Raw genomic sequence first — 18,281 nt, forward strand, 5'->3', positions numbered from 1 at the left:
CAACATGATGGATATCATTTTTGTGTCTGTACGTCTGTACGTGGGTCTCAGCGGTTAGCTGTATGTCTGGCGCTGTGATTGGCGGAGGGATACACCGGTGAGCAGGCACAGGCACAGACGTAGCCTGTAAACAAAACTCAGCTGTTTATTTAGCCTAGCGATATCTCCGGACTATAGTAGCTGCAATGGATGACTTTGAACGTGATTTTGAGGAGTTTCTTGTAGCGGACACCGACCCAGAGCCATACCTGTTTGAGCCGGTGCATACAGATGAGGAACTCCCAGATGCTGGATGCTGAGCGGGCGAGAAGAGAGGCTGAATCCTCCGGAGCGGTGGAGCAGCAATGGGCCGAGGGGAGACGGAGGCCAGGGGAAGACTGGTGGTGTAAATGCAGGGCTAGCTAACATATTGCTACGGAGGTGGAATCATTTTGCTGCACAGAATGGGATTCTGTGTTACCATCGTTGGGGAGATATATCATCAGGAGGAAAACCGCCACAGAGAGTGCATCACAAGGAGTGAAAACTTTGCAGCAATCACTAAGTTAAACTGGAAAAAACGCCCAGGCCTGCAGGAGCTGAGCTTTCAGTTGAGTGAGTAATATCATCCGTGTCGTGTCTTTGTTTGCTTTTACCGAGGGACCTAGCGTACCTGTCCCAGAGCCAGCTGCAGCTGTTGCTCACCAGTGTATCCCTCCGCACAGGACGTAAACACACTATAGTTCATGTATCAAACCTCTTCTAAAACGACTAAAACAGACTCTTGTTTTTTGAATTAATGTTTAAACATGTTTATTTTAAATACCAGTGACGTATCACCGCCATACCACGGTGATACGTCACTCTGTCACTGCTGTGAGAAAAAATACATATCATCACAGCCCTAATCTGGATACGTCACTCTGTCACCGCTGTGAGAAAAAATACATACCGTCACAGCCCTATTCTGGACCTACCCTCAAGTGGTCATTTGAGGAACTGCAGTTTTTGGCACTTCCATGATGGCTTAATTTTCCGCCCTGGAGGCTGCCACTTGATGCTAACTTCATCCCCTTTCACTCTACCTTTTCAAGGCGGGAATATAGCGCCATTATGCCGCCTCGCCATTTTATATATAAAGAGCAACTGTGGAATTTGGTGACAGAGTTGTCTCATTTTTAATTCACCACGAGAGGTAGTTAAGGCATCAAAATGGTGTCTTTATAAACAGGATAGCTGACAGGACAGGACAATGGGCAGGACAGGTGTGATGTTTTGACGACATGTAATGTGTGCGACCCACTGCAGGAGACTTAAAAAGTAGCTAATAGCAATTAGCAGCTAACTCAAAGAAGGAGAACAGCGGCTATAAATGACGGAAAATTGCGATGAACAGTGAGATCTAGGAGCTCAACTGCCATATATCAGGAATGGTAAATGATTGTTAAGTCCTCAAATGTCTTAAATTAAGTTTTCTTAATATAAGGCCTAAAAAAGTCTTAAATTCTCTTAAATTCAGATTCGATGGGTCTTAAATATTTTCGGTCACATTACCGTGCAAACTTCTCCAGCCTGACAGACCCAATGACTGTTTACAATCATTGGACAGACTGAAGCATTGCAATAATGAATAGCATATGACAGCGATGAGATTTTGAGGTTTCCTTTTTACGTTCAACACATTAAATTTAAACTCACCTAATTGTCGTTTTTTCTTACTGTTCATTTTGAACTGACTTCAGTGTGTTTACTTGGAAAGAGTACTTACACGTGTCTCTCTCTCTCACACACACACACACACACACACACACACACACACACACACAGAGTAATGTGTATTTCCATTGCAGGTTTGGTGTTAAATTTCATATAAAGTGGTGTTAAAAAGTCTTAAATTTACCTTGGTTATATCTGTAGACACCCTGCATGTTATGCCATTGTTACTGCCATTGCTCCCTACAGCCTGCAACACATAAGTCACATGATCATCCACATGGTTTACAATTATGTGGGTTCTATACCAATTATAGTGCATTACTTTTTGTGAGTATAAGTACAAACACAGAATGAGAACAGCCTGATTTACTCAAGTCACCACACTATATGTGAATGCACACTGGCACTGGTGTTATGACGATGTCAAATGGCACCCTCTGTTCATTTTAGTCTGGTTTAAGGTTTACAGTAAACATTTTGGCCTTGTTAGTAAGTGAAAGACCAACGGGCACTGATACCAAGATAATATCTTGTCTTTTGTGACTTTAGCTCACTGCTATAGACAAACTGAAGTATACTAGCGCTGCTGTTACCTTGTTCAAAATGTATCTGATAGCCCAATCATCCTCACTTACCCCAGGTGACTCATCACTGAGAGGTGTCCCTGGCACAAATGGTGGGAAACACTGTAGGTCACACTGTATCAAATCATTTCATGCACCCAGTGGGTGATGGCACCGGGGTAATCCTTACTTACGCTTTATTTGACAATCAATATTGTAGAAATAGCTGCAAACTGGAAGTCACACTAAACCGTGTTAGGACTCTCACTGTGGGATTATCAGACCAAATAAACCAGGATTTAAACTTTAATAACAATCTTCAAAGACAGAGGAGACTGATGAAAATAATTAATGCTTGACTGCAACAGCTGGAATGTTTATATATGATGTGAATAAAGTGTTGTTCGTTGCATCTCCCATCCACTGATTCACAGTCAAAACTCAAACAAAGACCTGACAGACATATCCCAGGGCTTGACAGTGCAAGCGTTTCACTCGCATTTGCGACTAAAAATAGGTGTGCGCGAACTCTAAAAAATATTTAGGGGCACATGTGCGCATAAAAAAAATCAGCCGAAGCAGCCTATATTTTTGTCAATAAAAAAAATATTATAATCTAACCGCAAATGTTGGAGGAACTCCAGCCGCCTTCCCTCTTCCCCATGTGACACGGTTATGGGCGGTTTTCCAAGCCACTGTCGGCACAGGATAGGTAATAACATTATATAAGATAATCATATTGCAAAGATCATATATATAAGATAATAACATTAAAGACAAAATTAAATTGCAATACTTTTCAAAACTTGATGATTTTATCTTTCTGTACATTTTGTATTAATTCATTAAACAATTTTGCTTGTAAATGTCTATTTGCATCACATTTATTACGGAAAACACATTATTTGATCAATTTACATTGTGCCCCTAAAGTTCTTTGTGCGCCCCTTACTTTTTCAACTTAGGAGCACATGTGCTCCTTGGGAAAAAGTTAACGTCAAGCCCTGTATCCCATTTTATAGCTCCTCATTGACAGTGCGTCATCACTGGACCTGATCTAAGTCTCTGGATAGCCTGACACTGCCCCACTGACTGACTTAATTTCTTAGCTGTATTATCTATTCAACAGCAGCTTCAGCTCTTCCAGCAGACTCTCAGACTGTATCCAGAGGCAAAACATCTTCCTCAGTGTGAGCACCTGGGCAGAAAATTAAAATAATTTCCTATTTCTGTTCCATCTGCTTTTGAATTACTTCTTATTCACATTATTTTTAATTGAATATTATTTTGCCTGGTGGCCGTGCTAGTGGTAGCAATGTTGTCAGTCATCAGCCTTTGTCCAGATGGAAATATCTCAACAACTACTGAATGGATGGTTCCCAACCCTTTCCTTTAAGGGACCTCTTTCTTGTCACTGAGTAATTTGATGACTCTTGACTAAGGGGCATATTTTATGGATATTTCAACAGTACAGAATGTAACCCACTTCTGATAGGGTACACTGAGTAGTTAACCCTTTGATGCACAACATATGCACACCCCTTCTAATGCACAACATGGGTCAAAAACGACCCATATCCATTTCCCATGTTATTTCATGCTGGCTGAGTGTTTCTTTGCTCTATCTTTTGAAATCAAATTATTTTATGATTGAATATTCCAAGTATTCTTTAAATATCTTGTATTTGATTACAACAGGTCATTATTTCCATTTTTCTTTTCATACTTTATGAACAAAAATAGTTTTTGTATTACTACATCAAGTTTACACACAGATCAAAAATGACCCATTCATCCAAGTGTGATTTAAAATCAAATGACTTAATACAATAATAATAATTTGTTTCAAATAATTACTTCAGCAGTGAGTGGGGCCAAACACTCATACAATATTTGCAACATGTTTATTTATCATTTTGTCACATACACATACCTCTGATAACAGATAACATGGCTATGTAGAGACAGAAATGACATGCCATGGTGTAAACAAGATAAATGACATGGGGCTATTGAGTTTGTTTAATAAAAGGACAAGTTATAGACATGTTCTATAGGAAAGGTAACCTCAAATGACTTCTGCTGTGATCTGGTGCTACATAGAAAATAAAACTAAATAAAATTAACTTGACCTTCAAGGAGGGGTGGTGTTTCATTCTAGAACACGCGCTTCAACTATTATAGCAGCAAAGTCTGGTAGCTCTGCAATTTTACTTAGTTTTACTGAATTTTATTATATGTTTCTCAACTACTAATGGGTACTTCTGTGAAGAGAAGAGTTTATTCAAGAAGAGATTTTTTTGTTGAAACGAAGCAAGTCTGGAGGACACCATCCTATTAAGTTAGTGATTTAACTCCTAGGCTAAGTAGCTTAGCCAACTACTTAGCCAAATAGTTAGATAACGACTTAGCTAACTACAATAGTTTGCTAACTACAAAGAACTAAAATAGAATATGTCAACAGCTAGCTAGCTAACAGTAATTACTTACAAGTAATGTACTCACTCTCAAGGTAACCTAAACCTAATCAAATATAATGTACAACTATATTTCACAATTATCATCATATATTTTATTAGGGTAATGTTTGAACAATTGTAAAACAAGACTAACATGTATCAGATGTACAAAGGGAGCTGTGCTGAGCTGTGAATAGTTGTCCGTGGTAAGTATGTTCTTACTTGCAAACAAACAACTTTCACAGGTTCCCGCCAAATGCTAACCCATGTGTGCAAACTTGATGTAGAAATACAAAAGCTGTGCTTGTTCATAAAATAAGAAAGGAAAAAAATAAAATGATGATTTGTGCTAAACAAAAACAAGATATTTACTGATTACTTGGAATAATAAATGATAAAATACATTTATTTCAAAGATATATCATAGAAACACTCAGCCATACATGAAATATCATAGAAAATGGATATGGGTCATTTTAGACCCATGTTGTGCATTAGAAGGGTAGTGATACAAAAAGGGTTTTTATTAAAAAAGTAAGAAAGGAAAATATAAAATAAGGATGTATAATGATCAAAAACAAGTTAATTGAGGAAAACCTGGAATACTGAATGATGAAGTTAATTTATTGCAAAGATATAGAACATAAAAACTCAGTCGGGTCACTTTAGACCCATGTTGTGCATCAAAGGGTTAAATAGTTAGGACCAGTGTCTAGATTCGTATGAGTGATTTAAAGAGAGAATGACAGACACAATAAGTAGCTGGAACCAGATGATGTATTAAATGTAAAATTATATTAAAGGCACTTTGGAAAAATAACAAAATAAAATATTTGTTTAAACCAACACTCTAGCTTCACTCAACCGGTTGAGACTCTTTAGCGCATTCAATGCAACAAATCAACAATATTTCACCCTTTTGAACAGGTAAGGCAAATCACATAAAATTGCACCGTTCACTTTAAATCACAAAAAATGTCCCTTTAATTGAAAAACAGTTCAGTGTTCCTTTGTTTTGTTCCTTTAAGTTCAGTTCAGCTAGCATCAGTCAGACAGTCAATTTCAGTCAAGCGCTTTTTATATCAGTCAAGTCAGGTAGTGAGGTGTGACCTTTAGTCCCACCACAGAGGTCAAAGGGGAAAAGACGGGAAGGGGGGTTACCTCCTTGGGGCAAGGGTGATGTCACTCCAGCTCCTCGGATGAGGAGATGCTCAGTTTCACAGTTGGCTCGCCATCTCCTCCATCAAGGAGAATCTGAATCCACATCCAAATCTAGGGGTTTTCTCCAGGGAATCTCAAAAACCTAGCCTGTGCAGAAACAAGGCTATTACTCTCTGGGTTATGTCTGAGTTCCTGTCTCTTCTGGCCATAATAAAATCACATCAAAATTCTTCAAACACTACTGTAACACAGTAGTGATTACTGTTCAGCATTTCTCATGAAATATTTCATCCCTTTTAACATAACTTATCTTTTTAGCTTTTTAACCATGAATTATGATTATTTAACATTTTACACATTAAATTATGATTATTTGACATTTTATCCATGAAATAGACATGTATGTATCTTGTTTAAGTCATGAGCTTAATGACAGCACATCAGCATTGATATTAAACATCACACAGTAGCTGTTCTTAACCATACTGCATATTATTAGCACTGGTGGTGCATAACATATGGAGTTACATCAGTCTCAATATTAATAAATGCACATAGAAGGATTCACAAATACATGTTAAGATTTATATATAAATGACTCTCTCCACACAAATATTTTCAATGCACACACACATATTTGGCATTTTCTATAAATGTAAAAAAAAAAATCCACAAATAACCAAAAGTTTCACAAATGTATTTCTGATGCACACACAAATTTTTATTGTTTTAAATATATGCAATAAAAATCCACAAATATATGTATTTTTATATATTTTATTTATTTATATATTGCATTTAAAAAGTATTTGCAATTTTCATCAAAACATATGTGGATGTTGATACATTCATATACAAATGCTTTTATTTTGTGAACCTCCGCGCATTTGTGTGTGAATCTTTTTGAGACTCCCCTGACGTGACCCGATCCACAAATGCATTTTTTCTACCAAGGGGATATAGGTAGCCAATCAGATGTCTCCTTCCTCTTCAGCCAATCACATACAGTCTATGGTTTTAACGTCATAGCGTCAGAAGGTGGCAGTAATGCACCACTACATTGTTTGCTGACCGCCAAATTAATAAGGAAGAGAAGAAGAAGAAGGTCAAGAGCGTATGGTCAAGAGGTGTAAATTGCAGCATGGCGGTAAGTGTATCCACTTGTTGTAAATCATGACTCTTTATTGAATTATTAGTGACTGGTTTTCCTAAGGTGTGTGGTAGCCCAGTTAGTTAGCAAATTATCTGAAACTTGCTTAGTTGGTATAATTGCACCGTGTAACTGATGCTAACGTAAGAGTAAGATACATGTTAAAGCGTAACGTTACGTTAAAGCACAGCGGCACCCCCTCTCCCCATGCAATTTATTCGCACATTAATATATTTTTTCGAGCAATTAGCTAAGGTTTGTATGGTCTCATGTCTGTAATAGCTGCTGGTTTCGACCAGGGTGTCCAGATGTCCCGCTTTGAGCGGGACTGCACAGTATTTTTAGCACCTTTCCCTCATCCCACATAATGAGAAGTCAAACCACTGCAAGACAGACGCTTTTCTTAATTCTGGCTTTTATTCAGTGGCTGCGAAGACAGCGGTTAAGGTTGTCATCACGGGGCTGTATCTGATACCAGTCTGTTTACATTTCGGTCAAGTGCTGGTGAACCCCTCACTGTCGTTTAGCTCCGCTCACCGGCGGTAAAGTGCGAGTCAGCTAAGAATACGATATGTAGCTAGTCACGACATAATACGTGTGACTCTATGGTTGCATTTTTACTGATACTCAAAGATGATAGCCAGACAAATAAAGGTAGCAGCAGCTGAAATAACCAGGGTTTATCACACTGTGCAGCACTCAGACCGTGGTGGAAGAAGTAAACAGATCTTTTACTTCAGTAAAAGTAGAAGTGCCGACTAATTTACTATTGAATTCAAACTGTTACTTCAATAAAAGTATTTAACTGTGTGCAGCAAAATGTACTCGTTAAGCAGTGTTATCTTACTACAATATATTATAGACTATTGTTTGATTGTGTCACTAACAAACACATGAGCGCATGATTATGTACTTCATCAATATGGATTCACTTTTATATACTGGGTAGCTCAATAACATCCAACTCTATACAGTAATACAATATTTGCTGGCGAGTAGTAGCGTTGTTGTGTTGTTCATTGTGTTAAGACCTTAAGCCAAGTTGTGATGAATTCAAAGTTGGTGAAAATAAGATAGCTGTTTTACAGGCACTATCATCACAAATTAAGGTAGCAGCACGGGTCTTTGTGGCGTTATTGACCCAGGAGCTGTCAGGGAGGGCTGCAGGGGGCAGTGCGGAACCCAGCAGGCATGCACTTGTCAGGGCAGGAGGTAGCACCCAAACTGTACCCAGGCCTACTGCACCAGTCAGGGTCATATGAACAGAGTTATTCACACTCAGCGTTGTGAGATAAGGAACTGGTGGATGTTGCAAAGCATTTCTGGTGATATTTTGAGCACAATAGAGGCCAAAGTCGCGGTTTAAAAAATTTGCCCCCATTACTTGCGCTGTTGAGCAGATATGTAGCAGGAGAGTTCCGTCCTGTCTGCACATAATTTTCTCGGGTCTTTTCCTATTGTAGTACTCGGTGACCTAGAGCTGTACAGCTTTATGTCAAAAATTGCTAGAGTTCTCCTTAAGAGTGCAGCTCCTAAGAAGGGTGTGAAGAAGGCATTTGGGAAACACTCTTATCTTAGCGATCCTTCTTACCAAAGAACTTCTTAAGTCCAAAGAACAATCTTTATTGGGAAACGCAATCAATTATGACATATTGTCTAGCCCTAGCTTTATGCATATTGTTGAATGCTTAATGATAAAAAATGTTAATCACTTGCTGCATAGTGAATGTTATTTCAATGTGTTTTAAAGATTGTTGCTGCTCTTGAAGATGAATATCCCAAACTTAAGGATTTAAAAGGAGGGTGGATGTTCTTCAAGTCGACAGGTATCCTCTTAACTAAATTTCCAATGACAAAGTATTAGGGGTGTAACGATTCACTCGTGCATCTGATGCATCGGACCTTAATGTGTTAGATATGAGTGCATCGGTTCAGACGGCCTGTATCGGTAAAAAGCTGAACATGAATCGCTAAACAAATCGATTCAGCACTAGCGTATCGATATATCTCGTTAGGATGCGCATATGTTTAATTTTTGCCATCAATGAAGTGCCGTTTTAACTTTCCTCCGTTTTCTCTCTCCTCCGCGCTTACACAAAACAAGCACTCCCTCCTCCCTCTGCTGTGTCCTCTCTTCATCTGCTCGAAACAGACTGCGCTGAAAACAGCGACAGAAACATTGTACCGCGTTGCACCACCATACTTTCAGAACGCGCAAGTGTAGAATAAGTTTGTGTTTTATAAGAAAGATGAGAAACTCTCCTGCAGATCATTTATGTAAAACGTGTCTGACAGCAGAGAACAGAGCCACGAGTCTGACCCACAGAGACGTCATGTGACTGAGAGAGCAGGAAACACCGAGCATCACTGTTCCTCCACACTGATCAAACCACAGCACTCTTCATATGAAACAGAGCAGCAGATCATCTTACTGCAAAAATACTCAGATTTTAAACAGTTTTAAAGTTTGTTCACAGATTCTCATTTAGGCTACAGGATCTCATTTACACATGAGACTCATTAAGATGTTAACACCGCTGTAATGTCTCCTTCTCTCTGTCTCTACTGTTATTATATTTAGTAAAACTATCTGGATGTCTTTTTGCAACTAATAGCACTCTACAAATGTAGCATTAATAGAATCAAAATGTAAAGATTCACACATTGCATTTTCATGTATTGCATCATATCGAATCGTATCGTGACAGAGCTAAATCGTATCGAACCGAATCATTGGCTGTTTAAAACTTTCTAAGACATATCGTATCGTTGAACATGTATCGAGATACGTATCGAATCGGTCTCAGTCAGTGAGATGCACACCCCTACAAAGTATGGATGTTAATATTTTTCCACATTCAAAGCTCTAGATGTTGTCATCCCACTTTGAAATACAATTCACATCACATTATTAGCATTATTATGGTTTTTTTTAAACTTTTAAAGTCCCCTGAGGGAGCCATGTGCAGTTTTTAGTCTAAATCGTCACTGTAAATCATAGATTGAAGCCACAACGGTGCTCTGAGCTGTATAGCAACAGTGACGATTGAGGCAACAAACAGAAAAAACACTGTAAATGACATCTTTTCAAGTCAACTCAACATGTAGTGTCTTCAAAAGACTTGGATAAAGGCACACAAGATGTTTGGAGGCATTTTTATGGGTTTTTTGGGCCTCTGTTTTACGGGAGAGTGCTGCAACTGTCACAGTGAATCTGAGGGTAAGTGTATAAATATAAGTGTATTATGGATTCGAAAGATTTACCTGGCCTTCCATCATCATGATGGTGAGTAAATAATGACTGATTTGCCTGATATTAATGTATGTATGCAAGGTTTTAAAGGACTCTTGTATCTTGCCTCTTTCCATTTTTAAATAGGCGGCAAGCTGTCAGTTATTGCAACTGACTCTGAGGGGTACTCAGCAAGGCTACTAAAATTGGCGTCCAACAATGGCAAAAATGTCATTTTTGTTGTCCCACTACAAGAGCAGCTGTCGAAGGAACCACTACCCTATGATGCACCAGAGTTCGCAAAGATGCCACAGGCAACGTGCATTTCATGTGAAAAGCAAATGCCTTTGCAGATGTTGCCTTTGCACGTTGAGGGATGTAATGGCACATTGAATGTAAGTTATTACATTTCTCTCCTTTCTCAAATAAACATGTACATTTTTAGTTTGTCCAGATGGCTGTCTTTCTGTCTTACTTTAGGAGAGTGAATCAGAGACATGCTGTAGGGATGAAGATTGCTTGGTTCTTGAGCAGCCAAACGGTGTGATGGGAGAATCCTCCGAGGTAGTCATTCAGTGCTGTCTTTTTTGTTATTTGCAATTCTGTAATAAAACATTATTTATTCACCATGTGAAGCAATGTAGTAGACAGTTCAGTAAATGATGCTTGTAGGTGCATTAACATGTGGGGTATAATCCATCTCATCAAACTGTCGTTTTGTACTGTATAAGATTAAATAATCCTATAGCTGGCAAATATATCTCTTGACAGATGTTCATTTAACAAACCACTTATAATTATTTGATCTGTCATTAAATTATTTTTTGGCAGGTTTGTCCAATCTGTCTCCAGTCATTTCCAATCGATGTCCTCCCATCCCATGCAAGTGCTTGTGGTGACAGGTAAGAAGTTTATGACTAATGGATTCAAGTTAAAAGATTCTGAATCTGAGGACCCATGACCCACTAAGAACATGTCCTCAGTTTCTATGTTAAGAGTATGACACCTAACTAGAGTATTATGTACTGTGAATGCTCCTGTTTCTGTTTTAGAGTTTAATATGCCATAATGTTATAACTGCAGTGGCTGCATCAGAGCATGTGTTGCACATTTGTAATTGCAATCAGACGAGATCTACATACTGTCTAAGCTTTCATCTGATTATACGAGGTGCAAGCAACAAGATGCAGGACTGATCCTGTTGTGAACGAATGGCGCACAACACAGTTATTGCCATTTTGCTGGTTCCACCCATAACCCTTGTGAGTAAGTGTGCAGTCTCGTTGATGTACACGCTGTTGCGTGTGTGTACTACACCGGTTTGTTTGACCACTGGTCAGTGCACCACAGTGCAGTGCGGGCCGTCATGATAAATAACGATTACAATGCACAACGGCGGATGACAAATTAGCGATTCAAAAAAAAGCTTCAGTGAACCTGGTTGCATTATATATAGCAACACAAGATGGAATATGACAAAAATGTGACTGTCATAATGTAATTAATTATAATAATTACGAATATATACACATCTATAGCCCGCTTTGGCTGCTTTTTCTCTATCCCTTGGTTTCAAGTGAGGTCCGAGTTTGTCTTCGTTTCAAGGGCTGTCTAGCCCTTCCCCTTCCCCTATCCCTTAACCTTATGGAGAATTGTGACACCCCTTCACTTGACGTGAGTGCGCAAAACCAAGGGCTAAGGGGTTACACAATGTGTTAAGGGTACAATTGGGATTGGCCCTAAGAGAGGTCATTGGAGATTAGTACAATGATACAGTTTGTCTCCCTGTGACTTCTCTCTGTTCTCCAAATGAAGTTTGAGCTGACGGCTTGCTGTTTTGGTGATGTAGCAGCATTGATCCAGCATACATCACAGATGGTGCTTGAAATGCACAAAGGCAAAGGCATGTGTAATGTAAGTGCTGATGGTGATAGAGCAAGGAAACTTTGCACACCTACTCAAAAGGGTTATGGCTCGAACCTGCTAAAAGTCCATTATTGTGTGGTGTGTCAGTCATTCACAACAGGAGCAACCCTGCCTCTTTTTGCCCACACCTCATACATGACTTAGTATAAATACTATATGCAGGAAGACATTTATGTAATAAATAGATAACCACAACTCATGGTTTTTCTGTTTCCCATTCACATGTTCTTCTTGTAACCTGTTTTTTTGTTGTTTTTGGTTGTCCTACGAATGGACATAGCTCACTCCAGTGAAGCAGCCAGTCCAACAAGGGACGAGGATTTGCCAGGACCCTCTGTTCCACGATCACCAATGCCAGTTTCAGCAGATAATTTATCCATAACAACTGCTGCCATGGTGTCGTTTGGAACTGGAAGAAAAAAACAGTGTCACACACTCTGGCTCCATATGCAGTTTTCTTTTTATTAAGATACTGTAGTTTAGATGGTAGTTTGAAACCGGACCATTTTTGAGGCTGTAAATGCATTAAAGTGATCACTCACAAACACAAAACAATGATCAAAAAAGTAATATTAATACCAAGTACCTACCACAGCATATTGCTTTACAGTGCTGGGCTTCCAAAAGGTTACTGTCGAGACAACAAATTTAGTTTGACTCTGGAATAGACGCTGAAATGAGTATCCAATTTGGAAGTTCCTTTGCACCAACAACTTTTATTTTTTTTTTAATTAAATTTTCAGCATGGCTGAATGAGGAAGATCCCCAAACAGCATGTCGGTTGTTCCTAGAAGAACTACTGGACCGGAACTCATAATGTCCACGCCTCTTTCTGTCAGTCAACATGTTTCACACAGTGGAAGAACAGGACAGTTCACTGATGTCCTTCTATAAGAAGTATAATGTTAACTGGGCCGCTCCTTTCAAGTGCAAGCTGACAGGTATTACTGAAAACAGTGTAACTTGTTTTTTTGTTTTGTTTCTTTTATAGATGGAATGAATTTTGACTGTTGTTTGTTGACTGTTTGTTTACTTGCATAAAAGATGTATATTTCATAAAGGAATAGTTTCAATGAAAATTCAGTCATTATATTTTGAATCCATAAAATCCTCCTAGAGATTCACAGGAAAACAGCTTGCAGCTTTGTCACATAAAGGTCACTATGGAACTACTGAAAAAACATTAAACAACCAAAACAAAACAAAAATCTAAAAATGCCTCGAAAAGTGCCTTGATCCAAGTCTACGAAAGCCACTCTATGAATAGCTGAGAAAAAAGTAATTTGTTTTTTTGCCTACCGTAAATCTTCACTGCTGCAGCACAGCTCAGAGCTGCACTTGCACATGCGTTCACCATGCTCACACACCATTTCATCCAGTGTGCATATGCTCGTTAGTGGCTGTAAGCTAGAATGTACCTTTCATCAGCATAAGTGCGAGTTGATAATGATTGAATTTTCATCAAAATTAAACTATTCCATTTAAAACATGAAAGACCAAAGTTGTTGCATATGTTGGTGTAGTAGAAAAGCCAATACATGCTAGATCAATAGCCATGCTGTGTCTTAGTAACTGTATATTGGATATCATTTATTTTTTTTGTGGTTTTAATCTGAAGTTATCTTTATTTTCAAGGAGATGCAGCAGTCGGCGAAGGTGTCAACCGACATGTTGTTTCAATGACCATGGAGAAACTGAAGACTGACTTCACTATAAATTTAGGTGTTTGGACAGCAGTACATCCTCTATAACCTCTGCTTACAGCATTTTACACTAATCCTTAAAATTCCAACAGATACAGGCACAAAGGAGTTCTAAAAACAATTTCATTTTATACCTCTGAGCTCTGTATCGTGTGAATATCAGTTCATATTCAAAGTACAGAATGTGAGATGGACCTACTTAAATATGCACTGGTATATAAACACATTTTTTCTCCTTTTCTTTTTAGGCAGTGCTCCTCTTAGAACCCTTTTTGGGAGTGAAAAAGAACATCGCGTTCCATCTGCAGCTGCTGTACTTCAGCAGAGCAACCTTTTTCAGATGGCAGGTCGGATGATAGGCCATTCTTTCCTGCATTCTGGTTTTGGTTTCTCTGGCGTCAGTCTGCCTGTGGTCACTCTATTGACTAGTGGGAGCGCCGACACTGCTACATCAGCTCTGACCTTGCAGGACTGCCCTGATCTTGATCATCGAGAAACAATTGTTTTTGTGAGTAACTTGGTTAAATGTTGGCATGTCCTACACCAATATTCTTTCTTTCTTTCCTCCCTCATTTATTCTTTCCTTCCCTCCTCCCTTTCTTCCTTCCATCCATCCTTCCTCTCTCCCTCCCTCCTTCTCTACTTCTTTCTTTCTGTCTTTCTTCCTCTATTCCTTCCTTCCCTCCCTCCTTCCTTCTTTCCTTCCCACCATCCATCCTTCCTCCCTCCCTACCTCTTTCTTTCTGTCTTTCTTCCTTTCTTTCCCTCCCTCCTTCTGTGCTTCAGCTACTTCATCTTAACTTAAATTTAGCACTTCAGTTTAGCTTCAGCTATCCAAATTTGGCTCCAGCTTTTCAGCAGACAACATTCACACTGCAGTTTCTTCAGAAATGGCATTTTCTAGTTACTATATGTGTGTTTACCCCCAAAAGGGATCACCACCTTAACATGGTGGGCCGGTTTGTGTGTCTCCATGACCCCTAGAGCTATGTCAGCAGGAGTCTTTTAGTCCTGGTAGGGTTACCCACGCTGAACAGGTCGAAGGGTAGAGACCAGTCGAAGTGTGATCCCCTGGTCCTCCAGGTTGGGGGTTGGGCTGAGGGCTGATAACCCACTCCCATAAAACAACTATTACAAAAACCACAAGCAGAGCAATTTCACAAAATGTATGGGATGCTGTAGCCGCTCCTCACAACATGAGAGACATCATGACGCACAAAGGTAAAAGCCATCAGGACACCCTTGGGCCGATCAAGCCACTGATGCACCCGAAGAGCACCATGATATGTGTGTTTATGTCACACTTCATCAAATAGATGGAATACATGAGACAGTGCTTAGATGTCTGGCAAGATGTGATTTCCATAGATTTTTGTATACCTGTGATTTACTCATGATGTTGGCTTGACTGTACTTCTTTGCCTTTTTTTGATTGCGATAACTTCTGATGTACGGTAATTCAGAAATTCTTGCACTTTTTTGTGAATTTGTACCTGTTTTAGCTCAAGAATGCAGAACTTACTGCCGAAGAAAACTCCCGCTTGACTGATCTGTGCCTGTCATGGGATCTTCCTGTTCCCACTGCCAACAATCGTGACTGGCTGTTCCAGGAACTGCTTTCACATGCTGTTAGTAATCATTTTTAACTATTATCTTAGTCAAACAATATTATGGTAACATGACGGTCTAACCAGTTAAGATGGGTATTGGAGCTGTGCCGTGTTTCATGTCATATAATCTACTATATCTTTACACCCACGCAGTGCCTTAGAGTAATTGTTGCCTTCTGTCTGTCAATTCTTTTTGCAGGTACTTAAACGTGTTAAGCAGCCTATCAAACAAATCCACAAAGGGCTGAAAGAAACAGGCATCTGGCCACTTCTTTCAGCTAGACCAGATGTTCACCACATCATTTTCCCGAGGGAGTCTACTGAGGAACTCAATCCACAGGTATGCTGCCTTGTGTCTTTATTGTATTTATTATTGTTGTGATTTGTTTGCAAATACTGTGTAATTTCATTTATGAAATGTGTTGGTGTGTACATCTAAAATCAATGCTGTACGATTTAAGATCATTCAGCAGCATCTAACCAGTTTCAATCTAACATGAACCATGTATTTGATCCCCTGTAGCTTGTGATGCAGCACATTCAGTGGCCACAACCTAACTATGACAGTGATGATGACGACGACGATCGCATTCCACTGGAAAAAGTCAGTCTTGTCACTGGATTTTTGCGCAAATTCATCCAGGGAGGTACCGTTTTCTATTGCAGCTGTTATCTCATTTTGTAGAGGAATAAAGTTGTGGAAAAAAAACAGCATACAGCACAGTACACATCTCTAAATTGCACATACTGTAAGTACAGTTTATTATTAAATAGTTGCATTACATATACCTCAACAGTTAGTCAACATGCAAGGTTAATACCATGGTGTATCCTCCCCCTTGTGGTGTATTTGATATTTTGTACATTTTATGTGCTCAAATTTCATGTTCTGATGAATACTTTGGAGGTGTCAAATAAATGTTTTTCTTCCATAGCGTCACAGGAGGACCTGCGCAACCTCGTGAGGTTCTGGGTTGGGTGGGAGCTGCCACCATCAAATCTCAAAGTTGAGGTTGTAACCTCAACTTACCCAGTGGCTCTCACCTGTTTCCACAAGTTGAGGCTCCCTGACCACTACCAAAATTACCAGAAGTTTCACCAGGACTTGGTCATGGCCCTCAAATCAAGTGTTTCTGGATTTGGGCTTGTGTTGGTGTGATGGCATTGCTTTGTGGACTCTGGCTTTTAGGCCAATAGTTTGGGGATATGAAAAGCGCCATGTTCAAAATGTGCGCACAGAAGTTACTTGTTGGACATGAGGGAGGAGTGGAGAAGGATCGAGTTGAATCGTCAGAAAGGGGGAAGGAGGGAAGAAAGAGAGGAAAGAAGGAAGGATGGAGGAGGAAGGGAAGAGGGAGGAAAAAAATAAAGACAGAGGGAGGAAGGAAGGAAAGGAGGGATGGAGGAAGGAGGGAGGAAAGAAAGGATGGAGGAAAGAGGGACAGAGGGGAAAAAGGAAAAGAGGATGGAAACAAAGGAGGAAGGAGGCAAGGAAGGAAAGGAGGAAGAGAGAGAGAGAAAAGAAGGAAGGCGGAGGAAGGCAAGAGTGGGAAGGAGGGGAAGAGCTACAACAAAATTGAGGAAGTAAGTTTTAAAAGTTTACTGAAAAAGTTTACTGAGGTTATAAAATGAGAAGTACAGTGAATTCTCCATGTTTCTGCAACCAAATTGTCAACCTCTGGTAACCTTCAGATACAATGTAGTTTTGAAGTTACTCCATGTTGGCCTCATGTCAGAGGGCTGTTACATGTACTCCCCACCTAGTTATGCAGAGATGTATTTGTTTGTTCATAATAAAAGAAAAAAACTGTGTGATGGAATATGGTGTGGTTATTTTAAGCCATTTCTTAATAGAATTTACAGATCTATTAATGTATTGTGATATAAACATGCATCTCAAATACTTTAAATATCATGAAAACGGTGAATTTTTGGTTAGATATTTCAGAAATTGAAAACTGGATATGTATTTGATTTCTTACATCTTAAATATTAACTAAAATCTAACCCTAAAAAAACCTAACCCTAATCTTTATTTTTGTTCCCTTTTTGCTCCCTTCTTCTTCTTCTTCTGCTCTTCTAGTGCTGCTGCTTTTTTCTCTCTTTTTGCTCTCTTTTTGCCATTGGCTTTGTCTTTAATCACAGAAGCATGTGTGTGTATCACATTACTGCTCCTCTATCAGCTCAAAACAGACCTAATTACGTTGCTATATGCCTACAGCCCAGACAAGAGCTATTGTAGCGTGTGTGTAAGCATGGATTGTGACTCTGTCTCTCTCTCAATTTCAATTTCAATTTAATAAGCTTTATTGGCATGACTAACAATATTGCCAAAGCCATTACAAATTCACAAATAATTCAATAATACAAGTACAATAATAAAAGTAAGTCAGAAAAGTATGGGAAAAAAGAAAATGAATAAAGAAAAATGTAGATATGTAATGAAGTTTGCTTTGCGTTTTTGTGTTAGATGTGCAATAGTTAATGTAATGTTCTTTTTGCTTGTCCATAATTTGGTGTGTCCAGATTGTGTGAGGGCTCTCTCTCTCTCTCTCTCTCTCTCTCTCTCTCTCTCTCATCTTGCCTGGATTAAATTGTCTATGTACTGGACAGTGTTGGGATAAATGTCCACTCCCAAACAGTCCGACTGTTGCAGGGGGTCGATGTTGGCCTGCAGTTGCTGTATTTCCTCATGAGAGAGAGGACAGTCCAGTGCAGGAGCATTGACTCCAGGATGAGGCTCATTCATATAGCCACTCTCCTCCCAGTCAATCTCTGGTAT

The 18,281-nt window shown here is 39.3% G+C and overlaps 2 protein-coding genes and 1 long non-coding RNA gene across 5 annotated transcripts in view; 2 read left to right on the forward strand and 1 right to left on the reverse strand.

The window, feature by feature from the left end:
* LOC125881506 (cadherin-20-like) overlaps window positions 1-18,281 on the reverse strand; it is a 712,657-nt gene that overhangs the window by 593,361 nt on the left and 101,015 nt on the right. The window lies entirely within an intron of this gene.
* On the forward strand, window positions 10,347-11,222 carry LOC125881512 (uncharacterized). The gene is made up of 3 exons (XR_007448241.1): window positions 10,347-10,655; window positions 10,741-10,824; window positions 11,092-11,222. It is a non-coding gene; the product is annotated as an uncharacterized LOC125881512 (long non-coding RNA).
* Window positions 12,939-16,753, forward strand: LOC125881509 (uncharacterized). 3 transcript variants are annotated; one of them, XM_049564605.1, is made up of 7 exons: window positions 12,939-13,127; window positions 13,822-13,922; window positions 14,138-14,397; window positions 15,392-15,517; window positions 15,699-15,839; window positions 16,023-16,146; window positions 16,435-16,753. In XM_049564605.1, the coding sequence occupies exons 3-7, from the start codon at window positions 14,230-14,232 to the stop codon at window positions 16,656-16,658; spliced, it is 783 nt and encodes a 260-aa protein (XP_049420562.1). In that variant the 5' UTR covers window positions 12,939-13,127; window positions 13,822-13,922; window positions 14,138-14,229; the 3' UTR covers window positions 16,659-16,753. The 3 variants fall into 3 exon arrangements, with proteins under 3 accessions (XP_049420562.1, XP_049420561.1, XP_049420563.1); XM_049564604.1 differs by having other exon boundaries at window positions 13,822-14,397; XM_049564606.1 differs by having other exon boundaries at window positions 13,822-14,397; window positions 16,023-16,103.

The sequence above is a fragment of the Epinephelus fuscoguttatus genome, linkage group LG21 (assembly GCF_011397635.1).
Source record: "Epinephelus fuscoguttatus linkage group LG21, E.fuscoguttatus.final_Chr_v1".
Taxonomy (NCBI): Eukaryota; Metazoa; Chordata; class Actinopteri; order Perciformes; family Serranidae; genus Epinephelus; species Epinephelus fuscoguttatus.

Coding starts and splice junctions, on each gene's coding strand:
- LOC125881509 (XM_049564604.1), top strand. CDS start 14,095: ATGCACTGGTATATAAACACATTTTTTCTCCTTTTCTTTTTAGGCAGT. Junction 15,518..15,698: donor AGGAACTGCTTTCACATGCT/GTTAGTAATCAT, acceptor TTCTTTTTGCAG/GTACTTAAACGTGTTAAGCA. Junction 16,147..16,434: donor GCGCAAATTCATCCAGGGAG/GTACCGTTTTCT, acceptor TTTCTTCCATAG/CGTCACAGGAGGACCTGCGC.